The following is an 18835-nucleotide window of genomic DNA, read 5'->3' on the forward strand; positions in this document are numbered from 1 at the left end:
CAAAGTGTATTTTAAAAAGAAGTAAGGGGCCAGCATGGTGGCAAAGCACCAGGATCCCGTATGCCCACATGTTCTCTTCCTGGTAGCTCCATTTTCAATCCAGCTCCCTGCTTATGGCCTGGGAAAGCAACAGAGAATGGCTCAAGTCCTTGGGCCCCTTCACTCGTGTAGGAGACACAGAGGAAACTCCTGGCTCCTAGCTTCAGATCGGCCTGACTCTGGCCATTGCAGCCATTTGGGGAATGAAACAGTGGGTAGAAGATCTTTCTCTTCTTCACTGTATAACTAGCTTTCAAATAAAAAATAAATCTTGAGAAACAGAAAAATGTGTAAGTAGATTAATAAATAAGCTGTATTTTAAGTTTTTAAAAAATAGTTTGAGATTGATTTATTTACTTATTGGGGTGGCAGATCCGATTTATAGAAAGAAGCAGAGACAGTGAGAAAGATCTTCCATCACTGGTTCACTCCCCAAGTGGCCACAGTGGCTGAAGCTGAGCCATCCTAAGCCAGGAGCCAGGAGCTTCTTCTCGATTTCCCACATGAGTACAGGGTCCAAAGGCTTTGTGTCTCCCATGCCATGAGGGTGCAAGGCCCAAGGCCCTGGCCTGTCCTAGGCCCAGGCCACAGGAAGGGAGTTGGATGGAAGTAGAGCAGCCAGGCCACAAACCGGCGCTCAGATGGGATTCTGGTGTGTGTGAGGTAAGGATTTAGTCATGCTAGGCCCAAAACCCATTTTGTTTTGCCAAAACTTTCTGAAGTCCTCTTGTATTTGCAATCAAAAAGATAAAGGCTGAGAATTTTTTTGTTTGGAACTGGCACCCAAATGGGATCCAGGTGCTTATAAGAGTGAGGATTTAGACACTGAGCCATGTTGTCAGGGTCCTTTCTGTTTGCTCTTTGAAATACACCATTGGGGTCCGGCGGCATGGCCTAGCAGCTAAAGTCCTCGCCTTGAACACCCCGGGATCCCATATGGGCGCCGGTTCTAACCCCAGCAGCTCCACTTCCCATCCAGCTCCCTGCTTGTGGCCTGGGAAAGCAGTCGAGGACAGCCCAAAGATTTGGGACCCTGCACCCGCGTGGGAGACCCGGAGGAGGTTCCTGGTTCCCGGCTTCGGATCAGCGCAGCACCGGCCATTGTGGCTCACTTGGGAAGTGAATCATTGGATGGAAGATCTTCCTCTCTGTCTCTCCTCCTCTCTGTATATCTGACTTTGTAATGAAAATAAATAAGTCTTTAAAAAAAAAATACACCATTGAAGAAATACGTAACATGCTGTAGCATGTTAGCAATTAAGTTTAATTTTTAATTTTTTTAAACTGTATGTATTTTTATTGGAAAGGCAGATTTACAGAGAGAGACAAAGATCTTCCATTAGTTGGTTTACTCCCCAAGTGTAGCAAAGGCTGGAGCTGAGCCAATCCAGAGCCAGGAGCTTCTTCTGGGTCTCCCATGTGGGTGCAGGGTCCCAAGGCTTTGGGATCCCCTGTACTGATTTCCCAGGCCACTAGCAGGGAGCTGGACGGGAAGTGGAACAGTTGGAACACGAACCGGTGCCCGTATGGGATCCTGGTGCCTGCAAAGCAAGGACTTCAGCTACCGCACTGGCTCCTTATATTACTTTTTATACAATAACTATATGTGTCAGAAATGTTCTAAAAGACAGACAAATTGTATACATGTCTTGTGGGTTATTCCTGCCAGCGGGCCAGGCCCCAAGACCTCTGAGGGGGTGAGCTGCTGGAGTTCTTCGGCTGTAAGAACCACCGTTAGCATGTTTGTTTATTGTAAAGCGTGCACAAACTTATATAGGCTAGAAAAGGGAAAGGCGGAAGGGTGTTCCCGCGACAGTGCTCCCACCCAACAGTGACCCTCCAGCTGAGTCACAGGTCACGTTCCACATGCACGGCTGGAAGCTGTGCCTCAGGTCAGGGTCACCATGTGTGGCTGGCAGGTAGGCTGTGGGTTACATTTGACTTCTTAGAGTTGCTTATCAAGGAAGTCCCAGCACAGCTCATCCACGGACAGGGAAGAGAGACCGGGCACAGCCCACCGCTCTTGTTACATGCCCAGTGAACAGGCCAGGTTGAGGTCTCCACCAGGCAAAACCACAGTCAGGAGTTCCCCCGGAGCAGTGTGCCGTGTGCCTGTGACCTCCCACATGGCTGAGCAGGCGTTCAAAGGGTTATAGAGTAGGAGCAGTGCGGTGTGGCACAGCAGGTTAGGCCTCATAAAGCTGAAATCTCATGTGGGCACTGGTTTAAATCTGCTGCTCCACTTTCAGTCCAGCTCCCTACTAATGCACCTTGGAGGGCAGTGGGCGTTGGCCCTGACGTCTGGGCCCAGCCCCTCTGCCTTTCAAAGAAATCATTTTTTTTTAAGTTCCAGGTTTTTCAAAAACGATTTTTCAAAAAGCATTGCTAATCTATTTTCCCCAATGTAGATGAGGCTTAGAAGCAGGTAAAGGAAGGTTGAGCATTTCATTTTTACCAGGCTCTGTGTAGAAACAGGTTGTTCAAAACTTCCAGTCAGTATTTCATGTAAAAGAGCAAGAAATGATAGCTTGTGGCAGAAAGGCTCACTTAGGCTGGGAGGTTTCCATTTGGCTTTGGTGGGGCATTCTTCGCTGACACGAGGTTCCACATACCTGATTTTGTGGGTCCCCAGGTCCTTGCAGCAGCCGTCCTACCTAGTGCCCTACATGCTGTGTAGGAACCTTCCCTACGGCTTCATTCAGGAGCTGGTGAGGACCACGCACCAGGATGAAGAAGTGTTCAAGCAGGTAGGCTTGCCCACGTATCTTCCCGAGCTGGCCGTCAGCTGGGAGCTTGGGCCTCGTCCACGTGTCTGCACCTCCTGAGCTGGCCGTCAGCTGGGAACTTGGGTCTCTAAGCAGGAACACGTGGTCTGCTCCAAGAGGAGACAAAGCTCAGACTGTTGGTTTAGGGAACTGCGCAGACACGGGCCCATTTCTGCCGCTCAGGCGCTCAGGCGCTCAGGCGAGTACCCTGTCCATTTGGCTGGCTCTGTGGAAGTGCTTTGGTAGATAGGGGAAACTTTAGAGGCCCTATGCTGGACACCATGGTACCTCTAAACAAATTTATGCAAAGGTTGTAAAGTTACCTCGAGTTTTATGAATTGAGGTGAAACTCACATCACATCAAGTTCATTTGAAGTGTACAGCGTGGTGGCTCTGGCCCCTGCCTGTGCCCATTTGTTGAAGTTCCAGAATCCTGCCTCTTCACGACTTGTCCATTGTTTCTGCTTTGTCATGTTGTATTTTGTCTAGGGAGAAGTGATAAGTGGATTGAAGAGTAACATTATGCTTTTTTGTATTAAAGGATTAGCAAATGGAAGCCACTAAATATTTTGAGAAATTTATGTCTTTTAATATTTGAGAAATATTCCTGGATAAATAACAACTAGAATATAGATTTAGAATTGAATACTTTTAGCACTTTTATTGGTGATAGGAAATATTTACTTGAAAACCACTGAAAATATGTTGGTCACCTAAATCATATGACTAAACATGGTATTTGTCTATTTTGTCTGTTGATTGCAAATTAAACCCTGCTTAGCTAAGCAGAACTGGAAAGATTGACGATGCATTTCTTGCAGCATTCCTGAATATAATGTTCAGAGATTTTTCTCGATGCTCAGTTATGAAGTTTAGTTTTCAGATTCTGGATCTTCTGTTCGAGTTTTCCTTTTTGTTGTAACTTCTGGATTCCCTGCCCTACACCAGCTTATGGAAATATATTCCTTGTACCCTGTTTGGTGGAGCTGCAGACTGGTGGGATCTACTCTAGCACCTGCTGGTGTCTTGGTCTGCATCAGCTCAGGCGCCCTGCAGCTCCTGGCTCGTCACCCGAGGGTGCCCAGCGTGGCAGGAAGAGCAGAGCAAAGAAGGGAACTTTGCAGGCCTTCTCGTGACTTCCTGGTCTGTTCCCCTTGCAGCGTGCCCAAGTTCAGATTGACAGCATCTTCTGCTTAATGTTGTTCTCGAATCCTAGCCCCACTCCTGTGTTGATCAGCTCCCCAGTTTGTTAGTGGTTGCACTGGAAAAGTTACATGGGCGCTGAGCAAACCTTGCCCATTACCTGGTAATAATGACCAACTTGTGGAGTCAATGTGACGCACCAGTATTCAGCTAGTTCCCTGTTTACTGCGCACGCCACATGTAGAGGGAATGTATCCGAATGAAAGTCTTCCTTTTCAACTTTAGCGTTCTGCTGTCTTTTTGTTCTGAATTAAGCTTACTATAATGATAATATCCATTATGTCTCTTCTTGCTTTTGTCAAACAGAAAGAATTTTATCTAAAAATGTTGCTACAGTTGAGAGAGTATTGCGACACTTCGTACAGTTCCTTTATTGATTGTAGGTGTGTGCTAATCGATACACAGAGCCTTGGGGAGTCCTTCATCAGGCTGCACATTGGTGCATCTGTGTCGAGGCACTGAGCGCCCTGCCCTCTCACTTCCAGAAGCTTCCTCTGCATGATTTCATGGCTAGAATTCTGTGAAAGAACCAGGCAAAACTACGCTTGAACTCTAGTGCAAAAGAGGCTTTCCTGGGAAAGGAGCAGAAAGGCCTGGGCATCTAGCCACAGTTCCTCATTTGACAATTCTTCCCACCCCCTTTATTTCTGTAACTCACATTTCTAATTTTATGTTTTTGTTTTTTCTTATAGATCTTTATTCCCATTCTACAAGGCCTGGCTCTCGCTGCCAAAGAGTGCTCCCTCGATAGCGACTACTTTAAATACCCCCTCATGGTAATAACTGTTCTTTTGTATAACCCGTTCAGTCTGGCTTTCTTCCAGATCATTTTAACATATGGTTTTCTTTGGTCCTTGTGGTCAGCCTTGTTTCACAGTCACACATGTGGTCACTGTGTCGGGAGGTCTGGAGGAGAGACAGGTGGAATGCAGCTGGCCCCCATGCCCAGTGCTCCTCATCCTGGACAGGGGCTGGTGACACCCTTAGCAACGGGGTTCACCTGCTGTGCAGCTTGTGACAAAGTGGTCAGCAGTGGCGGCCTGCCATCTCTCCCTAAAGGGAGTGTGCCTAATGTGGGGTGAAACCGTGTTCTTAAAAAAGAAGCAACATAAAGCTATAACATTTCTAGATATTTATTTCACAAGAAGTTGATTATAACTAAGCTCACTGAAACATGTACTTGGAAATGCTTAAGATGCCAAACATAATGTTATCTTTTAGCATAAATTTAAAAATTAGTATGTGGATCTGTGGAGCCTAGTGCTATGGCTAAATTGGCTTATCATCCCACTTCAAGCACCGGAATTCTACATGGGTGCTGGTTCATGTCCTGGCTGCTCCACTTCGCATCAGCTCCCTGCTTGTGGCCTGGGAAGCAGTTGAGGACGACCCAGAGCCTTGGGATCCTTTGTGCACATGGGAGACCCAGAAGAAGCACCTGGCTCCTGGGTTCGAATTGGATGGAAGATGTTTCTATATGTCTTTCCTTCTCTCTATAAATCTGCCTTGCCAATGCAAATTTTAAAAAAAGAACTTTAAGAAATGTATCTGTCCACGATTTGAAATGAAACAATTAAATAAACCCTAGTTATATGTAAAAAATAAAAAAAAGCAGCAGCAGCATATGGTCGCCGGTTCTGATCCCGGCAGCCCCGCTTCCCATCCACCTCCCTGCCTGTGGCCTGGGAAAGCAGTCGAGGACAGCCCAAAGCCTTGGGACCCTGCACCCATGCGGGAGACCTGGAAAGAAAACTCCTGGCTCCTGGGTTTGGATTGGCTCAGCTCCAGCCATTGCATTTACGTGGGGACTGAATCAATGGATGGAGGATCTTCCTCTCTATCTCTCCTCCTCTGTGTATATCTGACTTTCCAACTAAAGAAAGAAAGAAAGAAGAGGAGAGGAGAGGGAGGGAGGGAGGGAGGGAGGGAAAAGAGGGGGACGAACGAGGCAGTGTCCCCGCTAGCGTCATGGGCTTGTGGGTTTCACTCTGTGGGCCCTTTGGGTGAGCATGGCTGTGGGCAACACCCTGGCGGCCCATCTGCAACAAAGATGCTGCAACCTGGCTGCAATGAGGGGTTTTCTGTTCTTTGGAAATTTGAGGAGAAAAATATTCTGACTGCTTATAGAATATTTTTCATTCCAGAAGTATGAGGGAAAAAAAATGTGAGATTGGTTTAGTCTTTACAAACAGAACCTTGTGTAACTGAAGCTGCCGTTCATTTTTTTAAACTCCATTCCTTTCTCTCTTGCTGTTGGGTTTATTTCTTCCGTCCTGAGGATCTGTTCCCAGGCCAGGCACTAGGAACACAAGAGCTAGTGGGGTACGGCACCTTGCCACAATGTGACATGGTTACACCGTGATAAAGACAAAATACAGAGGTGTACACAAGCGGGGGGCTTGTGTCTGCTTTTAAAAAAATGGAAATGGCCGTGAGCACGGCCAGCGGTTCCCACAGTCCTGCTGGGAAAGTGGGGGTGCAGCAGGAGCCGTTTGGATTCAGTTTGTGCCATGGCTCTTCCCGTTGCACAAGTGGCTTGGTTTCCTAATCCATTCTATTGATGCTTACGTATTGTTCTGTCTGTGGCAAGTGGAAAAGGAAGTGGGAGAATCTGAGTTCAGTGCTGGTACATTTGGGTGCCTCCTACCGGCCGTGCTGCCTCGGTGTCCCTCCTGCGGTTGTCTTTTCCCTTGTGGTTTCAGTTCGCCCAGTGTTTCAGCGAAGAACTCCTAGTGTCAGCTGTTAGCAAGATGTCCTGCCAGGGCAAAAGACAAAAATGCCTTCCACTGTGGCAGGCAGTCGTTTTATTTTGGATCATTATCCATGCTCATATGGTCAAGATTGTACAGCGAGAGCAGGTGCAGCAGTCAGAGGCAGGAAGCGGAAGCCATGGGGGCGGAAATCAGAAGTGCCTGTGACAGTTGTCAGCCATGCCAGGTGCAGCAGGGACCTCGCCTGAGGGCCGACACCAGGTTGCTGGCCTCGCCTGTGTGCTCCGTCTCCAAGGTGTGGGGTGTGGCTGTGAGGCTGGCTGGGGCTTCTTGGGACAGGGTAGAGCCTCGATTCAGAAGCATCCCTCCTCTGGCAGCTTCAGCAGCCGCGCCTGCGCCACCTGGATCCCAGGATCGCCTGCTCATTTAAAAGCACGTAGACCTGCAGCAGCGTGTGCTGTGGATGCGGTGGCTGCTCAAGTTCTGGGTATTGGTATCACGTCTGTCACTGGCAGGCATAGCCATCCTGAGGTTACGAAGCCAGCCTGCTGGCCTGTGAGGGTCAGGTGTGAGGGACGCAGGTTCAGTTGCAGTCAGTGTGTTTGCAGTGTGGTGTGGGGAATCAGGAATCAGAGTGAAGCTGCTCAGAGTGAAAATGCATGAAATTTTCCTTTTGTTCTCACTTGCAGGCATTAGGTGAACTCTGTGAAACTAAGTTTGGGAAGACACACCCTGTGTGCAGTCTGGTAAGCTCCTGCGCCATGGGCTTGCTTCATGATCATGTTGTGGCTCAAAGGCTCCTCCCCTAGCATGAGCCAGAAAGCTGCTCCTGAAGGACCCTCCGATGGAGAGGGGCAGGCCGCATGCCCGGGGGGCTCTCAGCCACCAAACTGCATTCTCCGGGGACGGAGCGTTTCCCGGGAGGAAGCTGTTGGCTTCTTCTGTCATTTGGGGGGCCGGAGTAGAAATGAGAATTGTGTGGCGCATGCTTTGGGGAACGTGGCTGCAAGTCCTATAAGAGCAGTTTGTTTAGACTCTACCACTGTTTCCTGAAGCGTAAACATTGAGAGATTACCTGTGAAAGCCTAGTGGGGTTAGAGGGTGCCCTCTGCCTGCATGATGCTGCCCCACATGCCCTGCAGGTGGGGATGTCCTGTGTGAGCTCAGGGCTGCTGGAAGCTCTCTTCCCATGTTGTGCCCCGCGCTGCCCACTCAGCAGCTCCACTTGTCTCTCGCACGCGTTGCCCAGGTCGCCTCCTTGCCGTTGTGGCTGCCAAAGCCCCTCAGCCCTGGTGCTGGGCGGGAGCTGCAGAGGCTGTCCTACCTGGGGGCCTTCTTCAGCTTCTCCGTCTTCGCGGAGGATGATGTAAGTACGGGGGAGCTGGCACTTGGCTGGACTTTGTCCAGATCCCTCCTCCAACATCCCGGCTGTGGATTGAATGGTTTCCCATCTCTTTCCAGGTTAAAGTGGTCGAGAAGTATTTCTCAGGGCCTGCCATTACCCTGGAGAACACCCGCGTCGTTAGCCAGTCCCTGCAGCATTACCTGGAGCTGGGAAGGGTAGGTGCTGAGCGATCCCCCAGGGAGCTTGCTGCAGAGAGACGGAGGGCGGGCCTTGGGCTCTGCCGGTGAGGCGCAGCTCAGCGCACAGGTTCCCATCACGACAGCCTTACTCAGAAAGACAAGTGACTCGGGAGGGCCGCTCAGGCAGTTGGGGGTGAGGGCTTTGGCACCAGGATGCCTGGTGCAGTTCGAGTTCTGGTGCTGTTCCACTTTTCATCTTGCCTCCTGCTCATGCACCTGGGAGACAAGAGACGAGGAGTTGTGTTCTTGGGCCCGCCACCATGTAGGAGACCCAGGTGGAATTCTGGGGCAAACAACTCATTTTTAAAAGTTTGTGGGGAAACGGAACTGAAAGGTAAGTTGACGTCAGTTGTATTGCAGCAGGACAGGCCTCTTAAGTGCCAGCGCCTCACATCAGAGCTCCAGTTCGTGTCCTGGCTGCTCGGCTAGTGTGCCTGGAGAGCAGTGCCTGCTGGCATGGGCACCACAGGGGGCATGCAGAGGGCTCCTGGCTCCTGGTTTTGGCCTGGCCCACACCTGGCTGTCGCAGCCATTGGGAAGTACGTCAGCAGATGAAGATAGTTCAGGTCCTCCCTCTCCCTCTCTCATTCTACCTTCCTACCTTCTGCATTTGCCTTTCAACTGTATTTGTTAAGGTCAGAATGATTTGTCCACTCTCGAGGCCAGACACAGTTGGGCGTGGGCACTTCCTGTGTTCCTCCTGTGGTCAGGCTGTCCTGCAGAGTGAAATGGGAGAGGACAGTGTCAAGTAGGCTAGTTGTTTCTTTTCTATAAGATTTATTTTATTTATTTGAAAGGCAGGCATTTTCATTTGGTGGTTTACTCCTCGGATGCCCACCCAGCTGCTGTTGAGCTAAAATGATGCCAGGTGTTTGCCTGCAGGTGATAGGAGCTCAGCGTTTGCTGCTTGCCCATGTGCGTTAGCAGGGAGCTGGAGCCAAGTGGATTAGTCAGGATTGAGATGGACGCTCCAGTATGGGGTGCAGGCATCTAAGCTGCATTAGAACACTCACCCTAGCCAGCTACCATTTTTTTTAAGATGTATTTATTTTTATAGGAGAGCAGTTTTACAGAGAGGAGAGACAGAAAGATCATCATCCCCTGGCTCACTTCCTAAGTGGCTGCAGCAGGCAGAGTTGAACCTATCCAAGGCCAGGAGCCAGGAGCTTCCTCCAGGTCTCCCACACCATGAGGGTGCAGGGTCCCAAGGCTTCGGGCCATCTTTGACTGCTTTCCCAGGCCACCAGCAGGGAGTTGGGTGGGAAGTAGAGCAGCCAGGACATGAACTGGTGCCTCTATGGGATCCCAGTGCATGCAAGACAAGGACTTTAGCCACTAGGGCTGTTGCACCAGAAACTGCTTTTTGGTTTTTCAAACTTTTTTTATTAAGATTTATTTCTTTTTATTTGAGACTCAGAGTTACATAATGGAGGGGAGGGGACAGCAAGAGATTTCCATTCTGTGGTTCACTCCCCAAATGGTTATATTGACCGGAGCTGCCGGTTGGAAACCAGGAAGCAGAAGCCTGCTCATGGCCTCCCCCATGTGCACAGGGCCTAAGGCCTTGGACCATCCCACTTTTCCATATAGCCAGACAGCTATTCTTAACCTGTGGCACCACATGCCATCCTGTTCCTTTTTAAAAGAAAATTTAAAAGACAGACTGACAGAGAAGGAGAGATAGAAAGAAAGAGATCTTCCGTCCAGCTGCTTACTTCTCAATTCTCAGTAAGGGCCAGGCCAAAGCCAGGAACTCAGAACTGCATGCTGGTCTTGCCCATTGGTGCCAGGGGCCGCAGCACAGGCCTCGTCTGGTGCTTTCCCAGGCACACTGACAAGGAGCTGGCTTGGAAGTGCAGTGGCCGGAAATTGAACCAACATCCTGATGTGGGATGCCATTGTCACAAGTGGTCATGTAAACCACAGCGCAGCCAACCATTCTTGAAGTAAAAGTAATAATAATAAATTATCTTTAAAATGAAATGTTAATCTTCTTTTTACAAATGAATTGCAGCAAGAGCTCTTCAAGATCCTGCACAGTATTTTGTTAAACGGTGAGACCCGTGAAGCTGCCCTGAGTTACATGGCCGCCGTTGTCAACGCCAATATGAAGAAAGCACAGATGCAGGTAGGACTGCCGGGCTCCTGCTGGCCGTGCTGGCGGCCACCATGGTGCTCAGGCGAGCCTCCCTGAGCTCTGCCTGTGAGTGTAAACCCAGTGCAAGTGCATGGCTTTGGAAGGAGCCGTGGAGGTAGCAGGAGGCAGGTGTGCAGTGATGGTGGCTGTGAAAGGCCCCAACGGTCAGAGCCCTGCTGTAGAGGAGCCAGCCCTGCTTGGCTGCCTCCCAGACGCCCTCTTGAGGCGACAGTTGGAAATGAGCCCCACGTGCAGGCGTTTGTGTATGGTGGAGGATGGTGAACAGGAAGAAAGGTGGGAGATGGGGAGTGGGTGGCCCAGGTGCCTTCTGAGTGAGCCTCTGCTAAAGCTGTTGTGTGGGAGGAAGGGGCCGGGGACAAACACAGGACAACCAGTTACAGGGGCATGACCTGGCTGGTCCTTCCTAGTAGAAATGTTCAAAAAGGGCATTCTTCCTAGACTCCGTGAGTTACGGGACAGTGGTCCAACACTTGTGTTCCAAAGCGCAGAAGCCTGGTGGCAAGGAGCCCGGGCCTGGAGAGCTGACCTCAGTCCCAGCCTTCCCTGTGGCAGGAACGCAGCCACTTGCCTCTGCAGACCTCGGCGGCCTGATGAGGAGACAGCAGCCCCTAACTGCCAGTGCGTGTGTCTGATACTAAAGTTCGCCCAGCGTAGCCATCACCTTGTCCTGTTGTCGCCCACGCAGGGCTGAGTTGCTGCTGTTGGAAGGGAATCTGTCACGTGCTGACAGGTGGCGCCAGTGGCTCTCGTCCTTTCAGGGGGAACTAGAAGGAAAGCAGTGACTGCTGTGCACCTGCTAGAAGGCTGAGTTTCAGGCAAATCCAGATCCTATGACAGGCCAGCATTGCTGGCCCCTGGGTCCGTGGAGGAGGTCCACCTGCCTCCGTGGTGACCTTCCAGCGACAGGATGTGCTAATTCTGCTTTCATGGAATATTGAACAAAATGTCTGTTCCAAATGTTTTTTTGAATTCTTTTTTGTTTGTTTTGTTTCACAGACAGATGATAGATTAGTGTCAACAGATGGATTTATGTTGAACTTCCTGTGGGTACTGCAGCAGCTAAGTACGAAAATTAAGTTAGAAACCGTTGATCCAACATATATCTTCCACCCAAGATGCCGGATTTCTCTGCCCAATGATGAGACGCGCGTGAACGCCTCGATGGAGGACTTGAACAGCTGGCGGGCCGAGCTCTGTGAGTGCTGCCCGAGCCCTGCACCCTGCCCTTGGGTCTCTGCCCAGCCCCCGAGAGTCTCCCCTCTTGCTAATGTAAATGTATAAATGGAGACACACTGGAAACATAAACACACTAAAAAGCTTCTTATTTGGAATTAGCCACAATAGATAGATTAAACAAATGAAAGCAAATCCATTGTTCTGAGAAAGTAAAAGAAATATAACACACGTGATCGTGTAGACGTATAATGCGCTCCCGGGCGTGTAGATTGTGTATGTACTCTTATTGAGACCTCATGAAATGTTTCACAGATGTTGATGGTTGAGAGCTCAGTGATCTTGGGAGCATTTATGAATGTTCATCTTACTTCTTGCTAATATAAACCATGTGACTTAATGACAGGCACCCTGTGACACTGTTAGATGGCACAGAGTGACTTTCAGGCAAGGCTTCATCCTTACACATCTCTGCCTGTCTGGCAGTGGCGGCAGCCTGGCTCAATGTGCCCAGTGCACGAAATGCCAGGAGCTCAGTGCCCAGCAAGCACTGAAGGCAGCGCCCAACCTCATTTGCATAATGGGTATGGGTCAAATCTCAGAATCCCCTCTCATCATCTAAGCAGTTGCACAAGAGTCAAAGGATTGGACGCTACTTTATTTTTTTTAAACCCTTTTAAAAAGTTAGAAAATTGAACAGATGGTTTGACCTAGCTGTGTGAAGTAGACATTTCGGTTTATAAAGCATCTCATCAGAGATAAAAAGTATGTTTCTTAACGAGTGAGGCAAAATGAACATATAAAACAGAAAACTGATTAACAGCATTCTGTGTAAGAGCAACTCTTCTAAATGTGTAAGGACAAAACTAAATTCTACCCAAGGATTGTTTTCTTTTACTCGGGAAAATCAGACCTGCTCGGAGGAGGAAGGGGTTTGTCAGACTCGGATACCATTGCACACCTGTAACCAGCCACAGCCTCAGCGAAGACACTCACACCGAGTCAGGCAGCTCCTGGAGAGTCATAACAGACTCACTAGGTGCAGGTGCGGGAAGGAGTGACCTCTTCAACGCGCTGAGCTGTGGGATAGCAGCCTTCCCAGGCGCTGTGTGTCTCAGAGTAGCTCACGGAGAAGGATTGTAAATGTTGCCCAGAAGTGGTAAGCGTGTAAGATGGTAGCTGTGCCAGTTTGCCTGCTCTGGCCATTATGCCTCGTATAATGGGGATACCACACTTTCCCCGGTGAATCTATACAGCCATTGGGAGCATGTTAAAAATAAAGTGAAATAGACAGTAGCATTACTCTAAATAGTTCAACATTTTCAGAGTTTATTCCCAAAGCTTGAAAATAAAGGGAGTTTTATATGTTTCAGTCCTCCCCCGCAGTACTATTACAACTAAAATCAGAAACAATCACGTAGAGAAATGGCTGTGGAACCCACGCTGCTCTGTATAATCTAATGCCATTTTAAGACTTACGTGGTGCTTGTGAATGGTTTTATAAAATGCATCAGGAAAACACAGCACACACAGTGGCCGGCTGAGTAAACAGGTCATCCCATAGGGTACCAGGCGTTCGGTGACCTCTGCCCTTGACTTCACTTGATTTTGTCCTCGACAATGACCCCGGACCTCCTGAGTGTAAGCCTTGTCTCTGTGCACAGGGCTTCCTCCGGTTTTAGACATGCCGTGGCCTTTACTCAGGGAATGATGTGACTTTTCCAGATGGAGATCAGTCTCCGTTCTCTGAGCCGAAGTTCCCCACGGAATGCTTCTTCCTCACCCTGCACGCCCACCACCTCTCCATTCTGCCCAGCTGCCGGCGCTACATCCGCAGACTCCGGGCCATCCGGGAGCTCAACAGGTGCGTGCCGTGGTGCCACGTGGTGCCACGTGGTAGGGCCCTGGCCCGTGTCCCCATGCGTTCTCCTGCATCTCCCACTGCACTGTGAGCAGCAGGCTTGAACGTGGGCTACCACCCGTGTTCCTCCAGACCTGCATGCGTGTTCCTTGGTTGTGTGGAGTCCTTTGCCTGGTGCCGTGAGCCAGCCTTCGTTGTGAGTCCTGAGCCACGCTAGCCCTGCTGTTCGCGACTTCTGTGGTCTCCACCACTGGACGTGGGCTCCAGGCAGGCCTGCACATAGCGGCTCCCTCTCTCCCTGGGCTGTGACATGGTTGCCACAGGTTCTGTCCCCACCAGGAAGCATTGGCTCCCATTGGCTGTGCTGTCTGTCCTCCCAGCTCTCTGCCATGCACCAGCACTTCCAGGCACAGAACAGAAACGGGGAAGCAGGAAGATCTTGAATGAGTTATCTAGAATAATCAAACTATGGGTGCTGCTCCCACCTTTTGATGCAGTCCCTGTGAGACCGGCTCTGAGAAGCCCGTGCCCATGCCTGCCTCTAACTCCGTGCACCTTGCTAACAGCGCTCAGCAGTTTCAGAGGTCACGCCACGGAGTCCCTTGGATTCTCATTTCTGTATAATCTTATCAGTGGCAAGCAGTTTCTTTCGTCTCACATGCTTTTTCCTCATGCTTGTACACACAATTATTTCTAGTACAATGTCCTTTTTCAGTAAAGGAGAGAATGCTTTAGGTGATATGCCATGTGTTTTATTTCTAGTTTGCTGCAGGTTTTTCGTACTTACTGAGCGCTGCAGTTTTCTATAGCTGCTAAGGAAGATTGTGTGTTTTTGTTTCATTCCGTGAATGAAGTTGAATTACATCAGTTGTGTTTCTAAGATTAAACCCATTTTTCACTCCTGGAATAACTCAACCTTTATTATTATCTATATATGTCATTGAATTTGCTGATATTCTGGTTAGGGTTTTTTGATCTGTTCCAAGCAAAATTGACCTGTAATTTTCATTTCTTGTTAAGCTTCTTAGGTTTTTTGTGTAGAGGTTGATTATCTCATTTGCTGTAAAGGAGTTATATTATTTCTCAAGTGGTAGTAGCCAGTGCCAAGGCTGTCAGGGCTTTGAGCCTTCTGTCCGTTTTGTTTTTAGTTTGTTTCAGAGGCAGACAGATAGAGCGTTCCCATCTGCTGAATCATGGCCTGAACGTCAGAGCCCAGAACTCACCCCGTGTCTCCCACGTGGTGGCAGGGACCCCCTCCCTGAGCCCTCACCACTGCCTCGTGGGGTCAGCAGCAGCAGCGTTGGCTCGAGGCATCCTTACCAAAGGCCTGTCCCTGCAAAGGGCTAGAATGATGAATTCTGTTCCCTTTAACCAACATAGGGCTATTTGGACTTAGTTCAGTTCAAGAATTTTCTTAACTTTTATTTATTCTTATTTGGCCTTTGCATTACTTAGAACTGTTGTTTGAAGTTTTTTTTTTTTTTTAATGTATTTATTTTTATTTGAAAGGTAGAGTTACAGAGAGAGAGGTAAGAGAGAGATCTCCATCCACCAATTCTCTCTCCAAATGACCACAATGGCCGAGCCAGGCTAGTCCACAGCCAGGAAGCAGATATTCATCAGTGTTTCCCACATGGGTGCAGGGTCCCAAGGCTTTGGGCCATCCTCTGCTGGTTTCCCAGGCCACAAGCAGTGTTGGCGTCCAGTTTTGTCTGCCCCTCCCCGCCGAAGTAACAAAGAGTTTCACTGGTAATGCAAAAGCAAGCAGAGTTTATTTTGCCAGCATGCTTGGGTCAGACCATTCTTGGGGCACGCAGGCCCCAAGCCTTTCTCTGATTCAGGAGGGGTCGGACCCTGAACCAGAGAAAGGCTTCTGAGTCTATAGGCCTGTCTTGGGCATTACATACATCATAGCCTGCGCAGATCCAAACACAGCAAATCAATTTAAAGAGTAACACATTCTCCAATCAAAGTAACACACTTCAAGCACATCATGGCCATAGGTTCTGGGTATCAATAACACATCCTGTTTCCTGGAACCACCTGGGAAACCAACTGCCCTACTACCTGGGTGGATTCTATAGATAGGGCTCGTGGCATTGGTCACTGTAGATAGGGCTTGTGACACTGGTCAGTAGCCATGACTAGGGTGACATCTCCCAACGGCCCTGGCTTATCCTAACTAAGCAAAGCAGCGGCTTCTTGCACCAAGGGGCCTGACCTCCTGACCTAGCATCTACTATTCTAACACTCTAACATTATACTGACACTAACAGCAGGGAGCTGGATGGGAAGTGGAGCAGCTGGTACTCAAACTGGTTGCTCGCATTGGTTGCTGAACCACAGGCTTACAGCCCTTGGAAGGGATGTTTAACTCACTGGTCAGTTACCACTTGGAACCCCTGCATCCTGTGTAGATGTGCCTTATTTGAGTCCCAGCTACTCCACTTCCAGTTCTAGGCTCCTGTGGATGCACAGGTACCCTGTGGAAGAGCCGGACTGAGCCCCAGGCTCCCTGGTTTGGCCTGGCCCAGCCCTGTGGATTGTGGGCATTCTGGAGATGACCCAGTGGATGGACAGTCTCCCTTTGCCTGTCTTTGTCTATCACTCTGCCTTTTAAACCAGCAGGTTGAAGACTTTTTTTTTCCTGTCTTTGTCAAATACATAGATCTTTACAGAGGGACTTAATTCTGAGGTACTATTTGACTGAATAAATCCTTAGGCTAGCTGAAGAAAGCCTCTGGGGCTGTGCTGCGAGCCGTGCCGTGAGAGGGGCTGCTTCAGGCTGAGCCCACACAGAGCAGCTCTGCCTCAGCCACGTCCCAGACTGCCAAAGTGTTTGCTTCCATGTGTTGTAGAATCTCAGCGTGGCAGAGGTGCCATGGTCAGGGGCGTGTGGCATCTTCCTTGTGTGGTGCCTGGTGTCGCAGTAGTAAGCAGCTGCGATGATGCGGCGGGGCCTGTGGGTCAGCCACACAGTGCTCACAGTGGCCTGTGGCCTTGCCGACAGGAGGTGCTTGTGCATGCCTGTGCAGGAAGTGCAGGGCAGATGCAGAGATGGGCTGAGGGAGCGGAGACTCCCCCGGAAGGGAGGCAGATGCCACAGGCAGGGCCACCTTCGCTGTGGGCCGTCAGGAGTCTTCTGCTCTCAGGAATAAGGAATCTTTGTAATTTCCTTGCAGAAAGAGGTTTCTGCTTCCTGAAATCTGAATTGAGGAGCCTGCAGGAAAGGAAGGCACTTTGGTCCATCAGAGCCTGCTGCTGAGGTGGCTCCGAGCTTACGGATGCCAGAATAGGGGCAGCGGGGAGTTGTGTCTGCGAGCCTGCGGGATGTGCAGAGCGCGCAGGTGAACAGGTTGCTGGGGTTGCTCTCTGACTGCTGGACTTCCGTTTCAGGACCGTGGAGGATTTGAAAAACAATGAGAGCCAGTGGAAGGACTCACCCCTGGCAACCAGACACCGCGAGATGCTGAAGCGCTGTAAGACCCAGCTCAAGGTCTGTGTGGCTGCGTGCAGGCGCTGCGCCTTTCGGGGAAGTGCAGTGTTGGTTCTCCCCATTGTTGTCCCCAAGAAAGATGAATGTAGTTTAAACCTCGCGTGTAGCTGTATAAAATCATTTCAATTATGGGACACAACGTGCATCCGCCACTGCAGCTCAGCGTGGAATTCCAGTGAGTTTTATCTTAGCTCAGCGTTGCCCCCTTTGCCTTATTTTAGGCCAGATTGTCCCACATCCCAGTCCCAGCCCCACACGTGTGTGTATGCGCACACACACACAGAGGCAGCCCCGGGTGTGAGCTGTGGAAAGCTCTCCGTTTGCCTGAAAACCAACTGCCATACAGACCCTCTGTCGATGGAAATACTCCTACCAGGAGACGTGCTTAACAGAGAGCACAGTTAGGCCTTGTTCTTTTTTTTTTTTTTTTTAAAGATTTATTTATTTTTATTACAAAGTCGGATATACAGAGAGGAGGAGAGACAGAGAGGAAGATCTTCCGTCCGATGATTCACTCCCCAAGTGAGCCGCAACGGCCGGTGCTGCGCCAATCCGATGCCGGGAACCTGGAACCTCCTCCGGGTTTCCCACGCGGGTGCAGGGTCCCAAAGCATTGGGCCATCCTCGACTGCTTTCCCAGGCCACAAGCAGGGAGCTGGATGGGAAGTGGAGCTGCCAGGATTAGAACTGGCACCCATATGGGATCCCGGTATGTTCAAGGCGAGGACTTTAGCCGCTAGGCCACGCCACCGGGCCCCAATTAGGCCTTGTTCTTATGTTGAAGTTTCAAGTTTGAAACTGAGTGTGAAGTGGACAGGCTTTCTGTTGACCAGCAGGATGATTCAGGGCAGTGTTACCCGACTTGGAGTCCGGGTGTAAGTTAAGACTTCTGCTTCATTTACTAGCAGATCAGCCCTGTTCCAGATGCACAGTATACCAGGGGCTCTTACCTGGGTCTGTAACGGATGATGCTTGCATGCCAGTATGTGCACACATGCGTGTGTCAGCCTTCACTGCAGCCCCTGACATGCCAGGGTAACCCCTGGCCCAAGGGCAGCTTGTCAGTGGTGCTGCTGGGGTTCCCACAGAGTGGCCTGGCCCCCTGCTCCCACCAGCTGCTGCCACGCCTCTGGGCTCTGCTGCGTCCCCTCCTACCAGTTAGGTTTCTAATGTGTAACACTGACCCCTGGCCTCCCCAGCTGTCCCAGAGCTACTCTGAGATGAGCAAGCTCCTTGGTGCTCTAGAACCCGGCCCTGCCACGGCCTGGCCCCTCTCCCTGCCCGTCACTTGAAACCCTACCCCCGACTCATCAGTGACTACAGTCCTACTTCCGCAGAAACTGGTGCGCTGCAAGGCCTGTGCTGACGCCGGTTTGCTGGACGAGAGCTTCCTGAGACGATGTCTGAACTTCTACGGCCTTCTCATCCAGCTGCTGCTCCGCGTCCTGGACCCCGCGTACCCCGAGTGAGTGCGCCCCCTTCCTTCCCTTCCAAGCAGGGAGCTGAAACCAGGCCCCACCTCCCAGTTTCTGTCCTGTATTTCCATGGAGTGTGAAATGGGTTTGCCTTGCTTTTCATTTCACCAAAGGATCTTCTTTTAATTTGCCATGAACTCTGTCATGGGAAAGATGATCCAGAAATGGGACGCTACGGTGGTGGGGATAACAGATTGGCAGGCCCAGGGTGCGCTGCGTCCAGGGAAATGTCCAGCTAGGTCAAAGTGAGCTGAGGACACTGGCCAGCATTTGTCCCCTCCAGGCAGTCATTCTTAGTGTTATGAAACCTTGGGGTTACCAGTGTAACTATGATTGGCCAAGAATGGAAAAGTCTCTTGAAAACATATGT

At 50.1% G+C, this 18835-nt stretch overlaps 1 protein-coding gene across 1 annotated transcript in view; it reads left to right on the forward strand.

Moving 5' to 3' along the window:
• Nucleotides 1–18835, forward strand: part of UBE4B (ubiquitination factor E4B) — a 114047-nt gene that overhangs the window by 70116 nt on the left and 25096 nt on the right. Inside the window, exons 10-19 of the mRNA XM_058675021.1 lie at nucleotides 2672–2786; nucleotides 4700–4783; nucleotides 7408–7464; nucleotides 7968–8084; nucleotides 8180–8278; nucleotides 10317–10430; nucleotides 11457–11655; nucleotides 13359–13497; nucleotides 16891–16990; nucleotides 18328–18455. Coding sequence (XP_058531004.1) covers nucleotides 2672–2786; nucleotides 4700–4783; nucleotides 7408–7464; nucleotides 7968–8084; nucleotides 8180–8278; nucleotides 10317–10430; nucleotides 11457–11655; nucleotides 13359–13497; nucleotides 16891–16990; nucleotides 18328–18455 — 1152 coding nt within the window. The remainder of the gene's footprint in view (nucleotides 1–2671; nucleotides 2787–4699; nucleotides 4784–7407; nucleotides 7465–7967; nucleotides 8085–8179; nucleotides 8279–10316; nucleotides 10431–11456; nucleotides 11656–13358; nucleotides 13498–16890; nucleotides 16991–18327; nucleotides 18456–18835) is intronic.

The sequence above is a fragment of the Ochotona princeps genome, chromosome 2 (assembly GCF_030435755.1).
Source record: "Ochotona princeps isolate mOchPri1 chromosome 2, mOchPri1.hap1, whole genome shotgun sequence".
Taxonomy (NCBI): Eukaryota; Metazoa; Chordata; class Mammalia; order Lagomorpha; family Ochotonidae; genus Ochotona; species Ochotona princeps.